The sequence below is a fragment of the Dasypus novemcinctus genome, chromosome 26 (genome assembly GCF_030445035.2).
Source record: "Dasypus novemcinctus isolate mDasNov1 chromosome 26, mDasNov1.1.hap2, whole genome shotgun sequence".
NCBI lineage: Eukaryota > Metazoa > Chordata > Mammalia > Cingulata > Dasypodidae > Dasypus > Dasypus novemcinctus.
In genome coordinates this window covers 24,800,899-24,814,460 of record NC_080698.1, presented here as the reverse complement: position 1 = coordinate 24,814,460, position 13,562 = coordinate 24,800,899, and the positions used below count along the sequence as shown (strand labels likewise).

Here is a 13,562-nt window from a genome sequence, read left to right as displayed (position 1 = left end):
TACCCATGAAAAATTCAATAAACTCTCTTCTGTAGAATATAAATTATATTTTATATATGATATATACATATGTAACATCACCATATAAAATATGAAATATGACATGGAATATATTATATATCTTTGACTAAATTACTTTGGCTAGCACCCAGATTCATTTGCATTCCTTGAGAGCACACTACTTGGGAAAAGGAAACATTTGGGAGCAGAGAGAATCTGGTTGTAGTTTCAAAGTCTTCTGCTAAGTCTATTCCTGGTGGCACATTTAGCTTATTTATAGAATGAAACTACAACAATAAAATGTATATTCACTGTTCGATTTACAGTAACTGTGATGATCATTGTGGAAGTTGTTCCTGCCAATGATTTCAGTCCTGTATTTAAACCTCCTCACTACTCATTCTCTGTTCCAGAAACGTCAGGAGGTAAGAGAGCCCTTGCATCTATCTTAGTAAAGCATGAGAGCCCCCACATCTACCTTATTAGAGCACGCAGAAGCAAACAACTACCAGGTCTCAAACCAAGAAAATGAGGTAGAACTGTGGGGGTCCAGACTGTCAGAGAACAGGTCATGTTCTCAGTACAGCATCCTGATGACTCCCCCAAAGGCTTACTTAAAAGTTGTCATATCAAGGGTTCTTGTAATGGACAAATGCACATGATATTAATTTTATTCTGATTCTCTTCTACTTTGCCTCTGAATTAGGCCCAAATGTAAAGGTAGGGTCAAGTGGTCATTGTCCATGCAATTTAAATCCTGTGAACATCTGGGGTCAGGGTCCTACCTCAGTCATGAATTAGATATGGATTAGGGCATATTTCTTAGAATACGCCAAAGAAGGGAAGCAGACTTGGCCTGGTGAATAGGGCGTCTGTCTACCACATGGGAGGTCCGCGGTTCAAACCCCAGGCCTCCTTGACCTGTGTGGAGCTGGCCCACATGCAGTGCTGATGCAAGCAAGGAGTGCCGTGCCACGCAGGGGTGTCCCCCACGTAGGGGAGCCCCATGCGCAAGGAGTGTGCCCCGTAAGGAGAGCCGCCCAGTGCAAAAGAAAGTGCAACCTGCCCAAGAATGGTGCCACACACGGAGAGCTGACACAGCAAGATGACACAACAGAAAGAAACACAGATTCCCATGTTGCTGACAACAACAGAAGCAGACAAAAAGAAGAACATGCAGCAAATGGACACAGAGAACAGACAACTGGGGCGGGGCGGGGGGGAGGGGGGAGGGGAGGAAAGGGAGAGAAATAAATAAAATAAATCTTTAAAAAAAAAGGAATAAACCAAAGAACATTACATTTGGAAGGGTCAACAGAGGCAGTACTTATATCTTCTGTCATCCAAGAAAGAAACACGTCCTTTCCTCAACATCTCTGTCAGGTGGTCCTCCAGGCTTGGCTTGACTACTTCAAGGGATGGAACCAGTGGTGTGCTAGTACTGGATCATACTGACTCATGGGTGCAATTATTAAATTTTCAGGCATTTTATTACCTGATTGTTAATAACAATTATTAAAAAAGGAAATTATATAAATTTACAGTTACATAAATGTATTTAAAACAGTTAATAAATACTCAGAACAACATTTGTATTGATGTGACTACATTTTACTATTATCTATGGTTTGAGGTTTTCATCTATTATATTTGCATCATGGAAATTCTACATAATGGTATGCTACTCTGCTCCTCTATACAACTCCACATTCAGGGATGTCACGTTGGTAGCTTGAAATTGGCAATGGAGGGAGTGTTTACACCATGGAAAAAGGCAAACATTACATATCAGTACTTGATTGCCTGGACTTAAGAAACTGATGGAGAAAATATTAATAATGCAAATTAAATTTAAAAGTCTGTTGTGTCTGAGGCTATTATATTGTGAATAGAACAAAAACTGGAAATATTCCTCCAGTAATCAAAAATTATTATTCAAAAAGAAGAAAATAAAAAAATAAAAAATAAAAAACAAAATTATTATTTAATTCAGCAATGAAGTTGACAAACTAGTGAAGTTATGAGTGTTTCTCTTTTGCTGTACTCTTTAACCAAAATGTAAAACACCAACATTCATGTTGAAACTATTTGCACTATTTGCAATGTCAATTGTCATCATAGTCTGCTATGGATAGGAGAGTTTGGCAACAAGCAATGAAAATATTCTGTGAGAATCCATTGGTTATGTGGGAATTTACAGTAAAGGGTGTAGTGTATATTTTTATTATTGGTAAATTTCATGCTATACATCTTTTATATCAGTAAAATTTCTAATAAACATATCTATTTATGTGGACATACACAGGTTTTTATTTTTTATTTTTGAGAACTGATGTTAAACAGTTGCTATTATACCACTGAATAGAAACCATACTACTTGAAACTAGCTTATTTCCTTGGTAGACATCTACAGTCAACAAGAGACAAGGAAACTGAAAGTCCTCATATTTGGATTTCATTCTTCTTTTGCAACTTTGGGTACATTCTGAACCTCTCTGTAAAGTAAATACACACATATATAAATCTTGGTCCTGGAACATAACATAGTTGGAGTTTGCACTATATGACTAAACAATTCCTGGAAAGTTGCATATAAATTAAACTGTTATAAACAAGCTCTTGTACCCACATAATATAATTTTGGCTTATATTATTTCAAAAGTCCCCAATATTGATTTTTGTATATTCTCTCAGGTCTCTGAGATGGCTAATAGTGTAAGCTTCTAGCTCTATTAGTTCCAGACTTAAAGGAGCATTATGATGAGCCTTTGTATAGAAGTTAATAATTCACAATTGCCTAATCATTTTCTAGCTTATGAATTATTATTATTTTTTAAAAGATTTATTTGTTTACCTCTCCCTCACTTGTTATTTTGCACTGCTTTCTGTGTGCATTCGCTGTGTGTTCTTCTGTATCTGCTTGTCTTCTCTTTAGGTGGCACTGGAAACTGATCCTGGGACCTTCCGGAGTGGAAGAGAGGTGCGCAATCTCTTGTGCCACCTCAGGTGCTGGGTCTGCTGCATCTCTTATTGCCTTTCCTCTTGTTTCTTCTCATTGAATCATTTTGCAGCGCCAGCTCTCCGTTTGGGCCAGCACTCTTTGCGGGCCAGCCCTCCACATGGGCCAACTCTCTGCTCTGGCCAGCTCACCATGCAGGCCAGCTTGCCTTCACCAGGAGGCCCCAGGAATTGAATCCTGGACCTCCTATATGGTAGATGGGAGCCCAACTGCTTGAGCCACATCTGCTTCCCCAGTTTATAAATTATTAACCTGCAGTGAAGGGTCTTACTATTGGCTTCAAGGTGGGAAAAGACTCATAGACTTCATCATATTTTCAAAGAGATTCCCTGACCCCAATAATTAACAACAACCTGTCTAGATATTAAGGTAGAGAGTGGCATTTTTTAATATGGCATTTTATGAGAATCAGGTGTTTCATGTTTCATGTCAGTGCCCTTTCCAAATAAATGAAATTGTCCTGAAATGTAATTTTATGTTTTGAAGGTAAACTCTTTAAATGTATTGAACACTTCTCTGGTTTTAAAAAAAGCATCATTTAATGGCTTAGAGGAATGGTTTAGAATTTTCAATCACAGAACTGTCGATTTGGTAGGGCTGGAAATAGTCAATCTCTTTATTTTACTATGAGAAGATTGGGGTCAGAGAAAAATGGGTTTACTCAAAGTCACACAGCTGGTAAGTGGCAGAGATGATGGCTAAATGTAAACCTCTAAACTACCAGTACAGTTCTCTGTTCAGGATTGCAGCCTGCTTTCCTTGGATGGATTTTGATGACTGAAGTTACGGAAGTCTGAAAATAAGTTCTGAGAAGTTCAAAGAGCTAGGCAGGTCATTGTTACATGAACTATTCACTAAATAGTTGACTAGTGACTCAGTTGTCCAGTGAGAAGACTTTTAGGTCTTTAAGAGGTAGCACCATGAGGTAGCAGATTGAATATCAGCATAGTTAAACAGAACTGGTTTCAAATTCTGTCTCTATCACTGCTATATGACCTTATGCAAGTCATATAACTCTATGTGCCTTTGAGTTCTCATCTGTAAAATGGATATTACAATAACTATGCCATAGAGATGAGATGAGGATTATATGATAATAGTATTTATGTTAACTCTGTGGCACGTAACAATAGTTGTGGTGCCATTGCCAGTGATAATAAGAACCACTAACATTTATTGAGTGACTACAGTGTGCCAGAACTCTTTCCTTGCTTTTTAAAACCATTCTTAGCTATTCCCTACCGAATAAATGAACTGAATGAAATTAGGGGAGGGTAGGTGTTTTGAGGAGATGTCCTCAGAACAGATAAAATCTTTCTTATGGGAAGTGGACTTGGCTCAACAGATAGAGCGTCCACTTACCACATGGGAGGGCCGCAGTTCAAATCCAGGACCTCCTTGACCCGTGTGGAGCTGGCCCACGTGCAGTGCTGATGTGCACAAGGAGTGCATTGCCACGCAGGGGTGTCCCCTGCATAGGGGAGTCCCATGTGCAAGGAGTGCGCCCTGTAAGGAAAGCCACCCAGTGCAAAAGGAAGTCCAGCCTGTCCAGGAATGGTGCCGCACACAAGGAGAGCTGACACAGCAAGATGACGCAACAAAAAGAAACAGAGATTCCCGTGTCGCTGACAACAGAAGCAGACAAGAACACACAGCAAATGGACACAGAGAGTAGACAACTGAGGGAGCGGGGGAAGAGGGGGAAGGGGAGAGGAAAAAAATCTTTCTTACAATTTGCTTAAAAGGAGGAAATTGAAAATTAAAACTTCGGGGTAAACAAACTTCCCTCAGAATATCAAACTTTCAGCCTATAGACCTTGAGGACATTTTAAAAATCCACTAATGTAAAAGTCTTTTTCAGGCAGTTTTGATTAGTACAGAGGATATGAGTTGTGTCTTGTTGTCTGCATGAGGATTTTTTTCCCCTAATAAAATTATGGGAGTCTATAATGTATAAAGTAACTTTTTTCTGATGGTATGTGTTGAGTAATTAAATCTCTCACGACAAAAAGCTTCTGGAGGAAGATGGGTATAGACAAAAAAAAAATCCTTTATCAGAAATGATTTAGAAGAAGGTACACGAAAATTATGTCACACTGTACCACAAGTCACAAGAGAACACAGGTTTCATTTCCAATAATTTCTGATTAGGAAATTTGGCAGACTTTCAGAGTTTTAAAATTTCTTTATTTTAAACTTCAACTAAAGATACTTGGGATAGCTTTTAGTTTTACTGAAATGTTAATTTTATGCCTTTAGGAGAATATAAGCTTCTCATCATACTTAACCAGGTGTTAAATGTGAAAATGGCACCATCTCTGTCTAGGACTGAATGATAGAGAAGGCAATTTTTCCTTAATCTATTTTATGTGGTCTTGTAACTGTTGAGATACCTTTCTTCTATAATGATGCTTTCATGCAGGCAATAGGTTGGCTTCTTTGTATTCTGGATTCACAGTAATGGAACATTATGTTCTTGTTCATTAATGAGGTTTCTTTGTTCTTGATATAATGAGTTGTGTTCATTACCTGCTTAATAGTACATTACCAGAGACCGATGAACCTTGGTAAAAGGAGAATGCAAACAGAGAAAGAAATCCTTATGAGGTTGAAGGTGGTGGGACAGAACATGAAATGATCTCTTTGTTACAATTTTATCTCTTGATTATTAGCAACCACAATGACCTATATACATGCTGGTGTATCTGTTCTTTGTATGGTGATATTTCACTACATGGAAGAGGTAAGGCATCTGACATGGAGTTTAAAATCCAGGCAGAAAATGATTGGGGGTAAACCCATTGTATCAGTTATCTATTGCCGCAAGTATGCTGTGTAATAAAAGCAAGAAAAAAACTTACGTAGTACAATACACATTTATTTAGTCCATAAGGCTGAGTGTTGGCTGGACTGCCCTTCTGGTCTTGGCTGGGCTCAAAATTGTGGGAAATGGCTGGCTTTCAGTTGATGTAGTCTGGCTTTGGCAGGGGTAACAGGAATGACTTGGCTCCTCCCTCAACCTCAACAGGCTAGCCCAAACATGCTCTCAGGACAAAGGGAGAGGTACAAGAGTGAGCCAAGGCAAGCTTAATCACACAAATGCTTTTCAAGAATCTGCTTACATCATATTTGCTAACATCTCATTTACTAAAACAAGCTTTGTGGCGGAGCTCAAAATTAGAGTGGGAGGGCACTAAAAGGGTATGTGGCAAAGAGCACGAAAGTGGGGAGGAGTGAAGAATTGGGATTATTAATACAAACAATCTAGCACATGCATCTTTCTTTTAAAAGATTTGGGGTTATTATATGTTGGACTTAGTACAAAGGGATTAAAAAATGTGGGCTTTAGATTCAGCAGACACCCCAACTCTAACCAATTCAGGTTAGAATTAAAAAATGTGGGCTTTAGATTCAGCAGACACCCCAACTCTAACCAATTCAGGTTAGAATTGAACCCCAACTCTACCATTATAAGCTCTGTGACCTTGGGTAAGTAACTTACCCAAGGAACCACAGGTTCCTTATCTGTAAAATGGGGACTGTAATAGGACATGTATCATAAGGGTGTTGTGAAACTTCAATGAGAAAAAGCATATAAATAATAGCTAATTCTCATGTAGCATTTGCTATACACATGCACTGTTCTAAGTGCTTTTTATCTTTTAACTCATTTAATAATCACAACTCTATATGGTAGATAGAATTATTATTCCTATTTTATGGATAAAGAATATGAGGCCCAGAGAAATTATAAAATTCCTCAAGGAAATACAGCTAATAAGTGGCAGAACTGAGATTTGAAATCTAGGCTATCTGGTTTCACAGTCTGTGCTGTGAACCATTATCTAATATCTGATGCTAATCTTAGCATATTGCCTGCTTTAAAAAAAAAGGGTTCATGCCATGTGTTTAAAGTAAAGTGTATTTTAATCCATTTTCCATCATGTGGCGTTGGGGTCTCCAAACACATTTCATTGTCCAAAAGGGTTCAGTTTGATGGTTTGAGAAAGTATCAAACTATTTGGAAGGCAAAGACATATTAAGCTTTTTAGAGTTGTGTGTCTGCTTGACAAGAATGACCTTATAAAATGTTATTGGCAGCTTTTTACAAAGTTGGAAGAGTCACTGCCATTGATGAAGACTACCCACCAAACTGTGTGACTTACAAAATAGCCAGTGGAGACATCCAGGTTATACAAAGATTCTGGATTCATCCTCTCTCTGGAATGATTGAACTCATGACACAACCAGACTATGAGTCTGTGAAACAATATAACCTTACCGTGGAAGCCGTGGACTGTGACAGATTTCATGCTCGCACTGCGTTAGCCATGGTAAGTACAGAGTCCCAGATTTTTATATTATCTGAGAGGATCGTGATTATGACAATAATTCTATTACATTCTAATTTATCATAATTGGAATGGTCAAACAATAACAGTGGAGAATGGAGAGGCTTACAACTTCCTACTGCTTTCCAGGAGCTCCATAAATTTTGCATGTTTAAAATCTTGGGTATCTGAGGCTTGACTGAGAATGAAGAAGAACCTGTGAACCCCTCGCTTTCTCATGAGAAAGGAAAAGTCAAAGGCCATGTATATTACTAGAAGGAAAACTAAAAACTGTAGCATGAGATAGTAAAATCTCATGTAAAATGCAAATATGTATGATATTTTATATATAAGACTATTTTTATAAAATATAAATACAAAAATACTAGAGAGAAGGAAAAGAATAGCAGCTATGTAAGGCAGGGGAACCATAGAGAGATTGAGAGGTGATGAGTTTGTTTGTTTTTCATTATTATTTTTTTAAGATTTATTTATTTATTTCTCTCCCCCCCACCCCCACCCCTAGTTGTCTGCTCTCTGTGTCCATTCACTGTGTGTTCTTCTGTGACAGCTTCTATCCTTATCAGCAGCACTGGGAATCTGTGTTTCTTTTTGTTGCATCATCTTGTTGTGTCAGGTCTCCATGTATGTGGTGCCATTCTTGGGCAGACTGCATTTCTTTCGTGCTGGGCGGCTCTCCTTATGGGGCGCACTCCTTGCGCATGGGGCTTCCCTATTGGGGGGAGACTCCTGCGTGGCACGGCACTCCTTGTGCGCATCAGCACTGCACATGGGCCAGTTCCACACGGTCAAGGAGGCCCAGGATTTGAACCGCAGACCTCCCGTGTGGTAGGCAGACGCCCTATCCATTGGGCCAAGACCGCTTCCCTGTTTTTTATTATTACTGGAATAATAAAAGTACTCTAAGAATGATTGACATGCACAGATATGTGACTACACTGAATACCATTGATTTTACACTTTGGATGGATTTACGTTTTTTAAATATGTATCAATAAAATTGATTTATTTAAAAGATTATAACAACTAATACACATCTAGTGTTTACCACGTGCCAGTCCCTGTTCTAGAGTCATTATATGTATTGACATAGTTAGCCCTCACCTTCTACCTTTGAGATAGGCAATACTATTGTCATTTCCATTTCACAGATGAGGAAATCAAGGCACTGAGTTTAGGAAACTTACCTGAGGTCACTCAGAAAGTGGGTGGGACAGGATTTAAACCTAAGTTCCTCTCCTCAAGATTTGATGCTTACCATAAAGATAGTTGATGAAGGTATGTTTTTGGGGGACTGAAGTGGGGGGAAGATGTGGGCCCTTACATTATTTTAGCAATGTCAAAGAACTCTTTAAAGACATCAGTGGAGAGAATACTCCTGTGTTGATGATGTGATGTGTGTAATTAATGACTAAAATGTTTTATCATTGGAGAAAAGGCAGAAGCAGGAATGAAGAATATTAAGATTACATCCAGTTTGATGAGTCATGGTGAATTTCCTCATACTGGATGAAAACCCTGGCTTGCTGTCCTTGTGGTTATTAGGTTTCCTAAGAGTGCATCATTATGAGGAAGATAACAGGCCTAATCACATCAATGGAGAAGAATGACTTACGTAGGGAGTGAGTTAGTCATGATGAAAGGATTGGGTGGCCTGGACATCTCAGGAAGATATTTGTGAACATGACTCTTACAACTAAGTACCTGAGGCAGATTTTCCTGTAGACATTTGTGAACTCCCCAAAATAGTAAGGGTACCACTTGGAATTATCATCCTTCTGTTAGAAATGATGAGGGGACCAAGTGGGACTTGCAGGAATATGGAGGATTAGAGCGACACAGGACTCATCTCTCTCCCAGAAAAAGACCTAGAGGACAGGTAGAAATGGCCTGAAAAAATGTTTTGGGATTTAGGGCATAAGGGGAAGGCTGGATACCACCCAGTAGAGAGAGGGGCAAAGGAAAAAAATTTCTCCACAGGAAAACCCTTTGAGTAAAAGCTGCAGCTGCAACTGCCAGCACCTACTCAGAGCAAACAGCTCTAAATTATCTGACCTCTGCCAGTAGCTATAGTCAGAAGAAGCTATAGTTAGAAGGAGCTATAGTCAGAGGGATGCAGCTTACTGCTGATTCAGCTTTGGCCAACAAAATTGGTTTGCTGTGTTCCACAATTCCTTCCAGGCCATGTGGGGCCATACCCGTGTGTGACCTGGGAGCTGGCAGGGGGCTAAAGATATCCAACTCTCACAAGTACCCTCTCTACTGACTGAGCCTGGTTGTTGATGTAGAGGGTAGTGGAATTATTTTCTACCCAGAAAAAGGGAGGGGGTTGCTGGCAAAGGTTGGAGAGCAGCCTCTGAAAAAGTTTGATTTGCAAAGCTCTGAATAGGCCTGAGGCAGCATCCTCTGTCACATTGTTGTAGCTGGTGTCCAGTGAACACAATCCAACCAGGTTTTTCAACTGAGAGGTCTGCTGAAGAGTACCATCTGCTGGTGGACCAAGGAAGTGCATGTAGGAAATTAAATGTAAATAAGTGAGAGGAATTTTTAGGGCATTAATAGCACCCTCCCCAAGGTCCTTAGAAGTGGGTCTGCAACCCTTTCCTGGGCCAATGGCCCAGATTTGAGCAAGTAAACAGGAATAATCCTAAAGAACTAGAACAGGTTGAACCAAGAATCAAAGAATGGCAGTAACACGCAGGCTCCCACCACTAAATCCCTACACAAGAGAGAATAATTGAGCATAGGAATAAACTTACCACCATAATCAGATGTGTAGACATCAGAAAAAAGTTACAATCTGTACTTAGAAAATGGAAGATATAGCCCAAGCAAAGGAATATAACAAAGCCCCAGATGAGACACGGGATTTGAGACAACTAATCAAGAAGGTTGATACAAATCTCCTAAATAAAATAAATGAGTTGAAAGACAATATGGCTAAAGAAACAAAGGACATCAAGAGGACACTGGGCAAGCACAAAGAAGAATTTAAAAACCTGAATGGAAAACTAACAGAGCTTAGAGGAATACAAAAGCAGATTCAAAATGAGAGAAGACAGAATTAGTGATGCAGAAAACAGAACAGCTGAAATTGAAGAGAGAGAGAAGAACACGGAGAGAAAAGAATGGAAAAAATTGAGCAGGGGTTCAGGGAGTTGAATGATAACCTGAAGTGCAACAGCATATGTGTCATGGGAGTTCCAGAGGGAAAAGAGAAGGGAATAGGGAGGGGAGGAAAGGATTTGAAGAAATGATGGTTTAAAATTTCCCAACTCTCATGAAAGAAATGAATTTACATGTCCAAGAAGTACAGTGTGCCCCAATCAGAATAAATCTGAATAGACCTACTCTAAGACATGGTCTATTCTGTATGTCAAACACCAAAAATTAAGAGAAATTCTGAAAGCAGCAAGGGAGAGGCAAACGATCATGTACAAGGGGTGCACAGTAAGACTTAGTGCAGATTCCGCATCAGAGATCATGGAGGTGAGATGTGGTATGACTTAATTAAGATTCTGAAAGAGAAAAATTGCCAGCTGAGAATTATTTATCCAGAAAAATTGTCCTTCAAATAAGAAGGTGATTTTAAAATATTAAAAAATAAACAGAAACTAAGAGAATTTGTAAAAAAGAATCTGGCTTTGCAGGAAGTATTAAAGGGAGACTTATGGCCTGAAAGAAAATACAGGAGAGAGAGGCTTGGAGGAGAGTATAGAAGGGAAGACTATCAGAAAGGATAACCTAAAGAGTAAAAAGACAGACGAAAATAAGATATGACAAAATTCCAATAGTCTACTTTTCAAAAATAGAAAAGGCAATCACCAAATTCATTTTGAAGGGAAAGAGCACCCAAATATCCCAGAACATCCTAAAAAAGAAGAGTCTTGTGAGAAGACTCTCACTGCCTGACCTTGAAACATATTACAAAGCTACAATGGTCAATAGAGCATGGTATTGGCATAAAGTTAGACACTTTGATCAGTGAAATGGAATTGACATTCCTGGCCTCTACAGCCAGCTGTTTTTTGACAAACCTACCCAGTCCACACTACTGGAGCAAAACAGTTTTTTCAATAAATAGTGAAGGGAGAACTGGATGTCCATAAACAAAAGAATAAGAGAGGAGCCTTATTTTACTACCTGTAAAAGAATCAACTCAAAATGGATAAAATACCTAAATATAAAAACCAAGGCCATAAAAACTACTAGTAGACAATGTAGGAAAACATCTTCAAGATCTTGTGGTAGGTGCTGATTTCTTGGACTTTATACCCAAAGCATGAGGCACAAAAGAAAAAAATAGATAAATGGGACCTCCTCAGAATTAAACTTTTGCGCCTCAATAGCCTTTGTCAAAATGGTAAAAAGGCAGCCAACTCAATGGGAGAAAATTTATAAATCACATATCTAATAAAAGGTTTAATATCCATGATGTATAAAGAGATGCTGCAACTCAACTATAAAAAGACAAACTATCCAATTAAAAAATGGACAAAAGACTTAAATAGAATTATCCAAAGAAGAAATACAAACAACAACAACAACCAAAGAAGCCACATGAAAAAAGTTCATACTAGCAATTTCAGAAATGCAAATCAAAGGTACAATGAGATATCATTTCATGCCTAATAGAATGGCCTCTACTAAAAAGAAGGAAACCTACAAGTGTTGGATAGGCTGTGGATAGATAGGAATGCTTATTCACTGTTGGTGGAAATGTAGAATGGTACAGCCACTGTTTGGCAATTCAAAGGAAGTTGAATTCAAAGGAAGTTGAATATAGATTTGTCATGTGACCCAGCAATACAATTACTCAGAAGAACTGAGAGCAGTGACACGAACAGACATGTGCAGACTGACTGCATTAGTCAGGCAAAGGGATGCTGATGCAAAATACAGAAATCTGGTGGCTTTTATGAAGAGCATTTACTTGGGGTAGAAGCTTATAGTTACCAGGCCATAAAGCATAAATTACTTCCCTTACCAAACTCTGTTGCCATGTGTTGAAACATGGTGGCTGCCGACATCTGCAAGGGTCAGGCTTCCTGGGTTCTCCTCTTCCAGGGGTTCATTTTTCTCTGGACACAGCTGCTCTGCTCTCTCCACAGGGCCAGCTGTAGACTATCAGGTGAACAGTTTGTCTCTCTTCTAGGGGCCTCTTCTGTGTCTAATGGAGCTTTGTATCCTTCCTCATGTATCTGCTTCTCTGTGTGTTTACTTCCTGGGCTCCAGGATAAAAACTCTCACCTCCCTTCTCTATGGTGAGGTTTCTCTGTAAGTCTCCACCCAACAGACTCAACAGCCCCCTGACATGGCCCAATCAAAGCCTTAATTGTTATTTAATCAAGTAAAAGTGAAACCTCTGAATCCAATATAATCTAATATGCCCAGAGAAACAAATCAGTTTACAAACATAATCCAAACTCTCTATTTTTGGAATTAATAAACAATATCAACCTGCTACATTGATGTTCATAGCAGTGTTACTTACATTTGCCACAAGATGGAAACAGCTCAGGTGTCCATCAAACAATGAATGGATAAACAAATTGTGGTGTATACATAGGCAGCTGTAAGAAGTGAAGTAAGCCTATGACAATATGGGTGAACCTGGAGGACATTATGTTGAGTGAAGCAAGTTAGACACAGAAGGACAAATACTGTAGGACTGTACTATTATGAACTAAATATATAGTGTGAACTCATGGAGTTAAAAACTAGAATATAGGTTACCAGAAAATAGAATGAAGTTAGAGAATGGAAATCGGAGGGCTAATCTGTACAGAATTGGTAGAAAGATTGTTTATAAATCTTTGGAAATGAATAGAAATGCTTAAAGCACATCATAGTGTTTGTAACTAGCAATGCTAATATATGGGTGTGATAGTGGTTGAGAGGGAAAGTGTAAGGTCATGTATACTACAAGAAGAAAAGCTAAAAAATGTAAGATGGGACTGTATAGCACAGCAAAACCTCGTGTAAAATATGAATATGGTTAATGCATTTTTAAGACTTTTTCTTTGAAACTGAATAAATGTACATTAATGTTGCAAGATGTTGATATCAGGCAAAAATACAATCAAAGCAAAATATGGACAGTAGTATATAGTAATATATATACATATATATATATATTTTAGATTTATTTCTCTCCCCTTCCCCCCCTCCCTGCCCCAGTTGTCTGTTCT

The 13,562-nt window shown here is 38.7% G+C and overlaps 1 protein-coding gene across 1 annotated transcript in view; it reads left to right on the top strand.

The window, feature by feature from the left end:
* The window catches only part of LOC101435925 (cadherin-related family member 3), a 107,210-nt gene that overhangs the window by 63,775 nt on the left and 29,873 nt on the right, over positions 1–13,562 (top strand). Inside the window, exons 11-12 of the mRNA XM_058288236.1 lie at positions 327–425; positions 7,121–7,353. Of these exons, the coding sequence (XP_058144219.1) occupies positions 327–425; positions 7,121–7,353 (332 nt within the window). The remainder of the gene's footprint in view (positions 1–326; positions 426–7,120; positions 7,354–13,562) is intronic.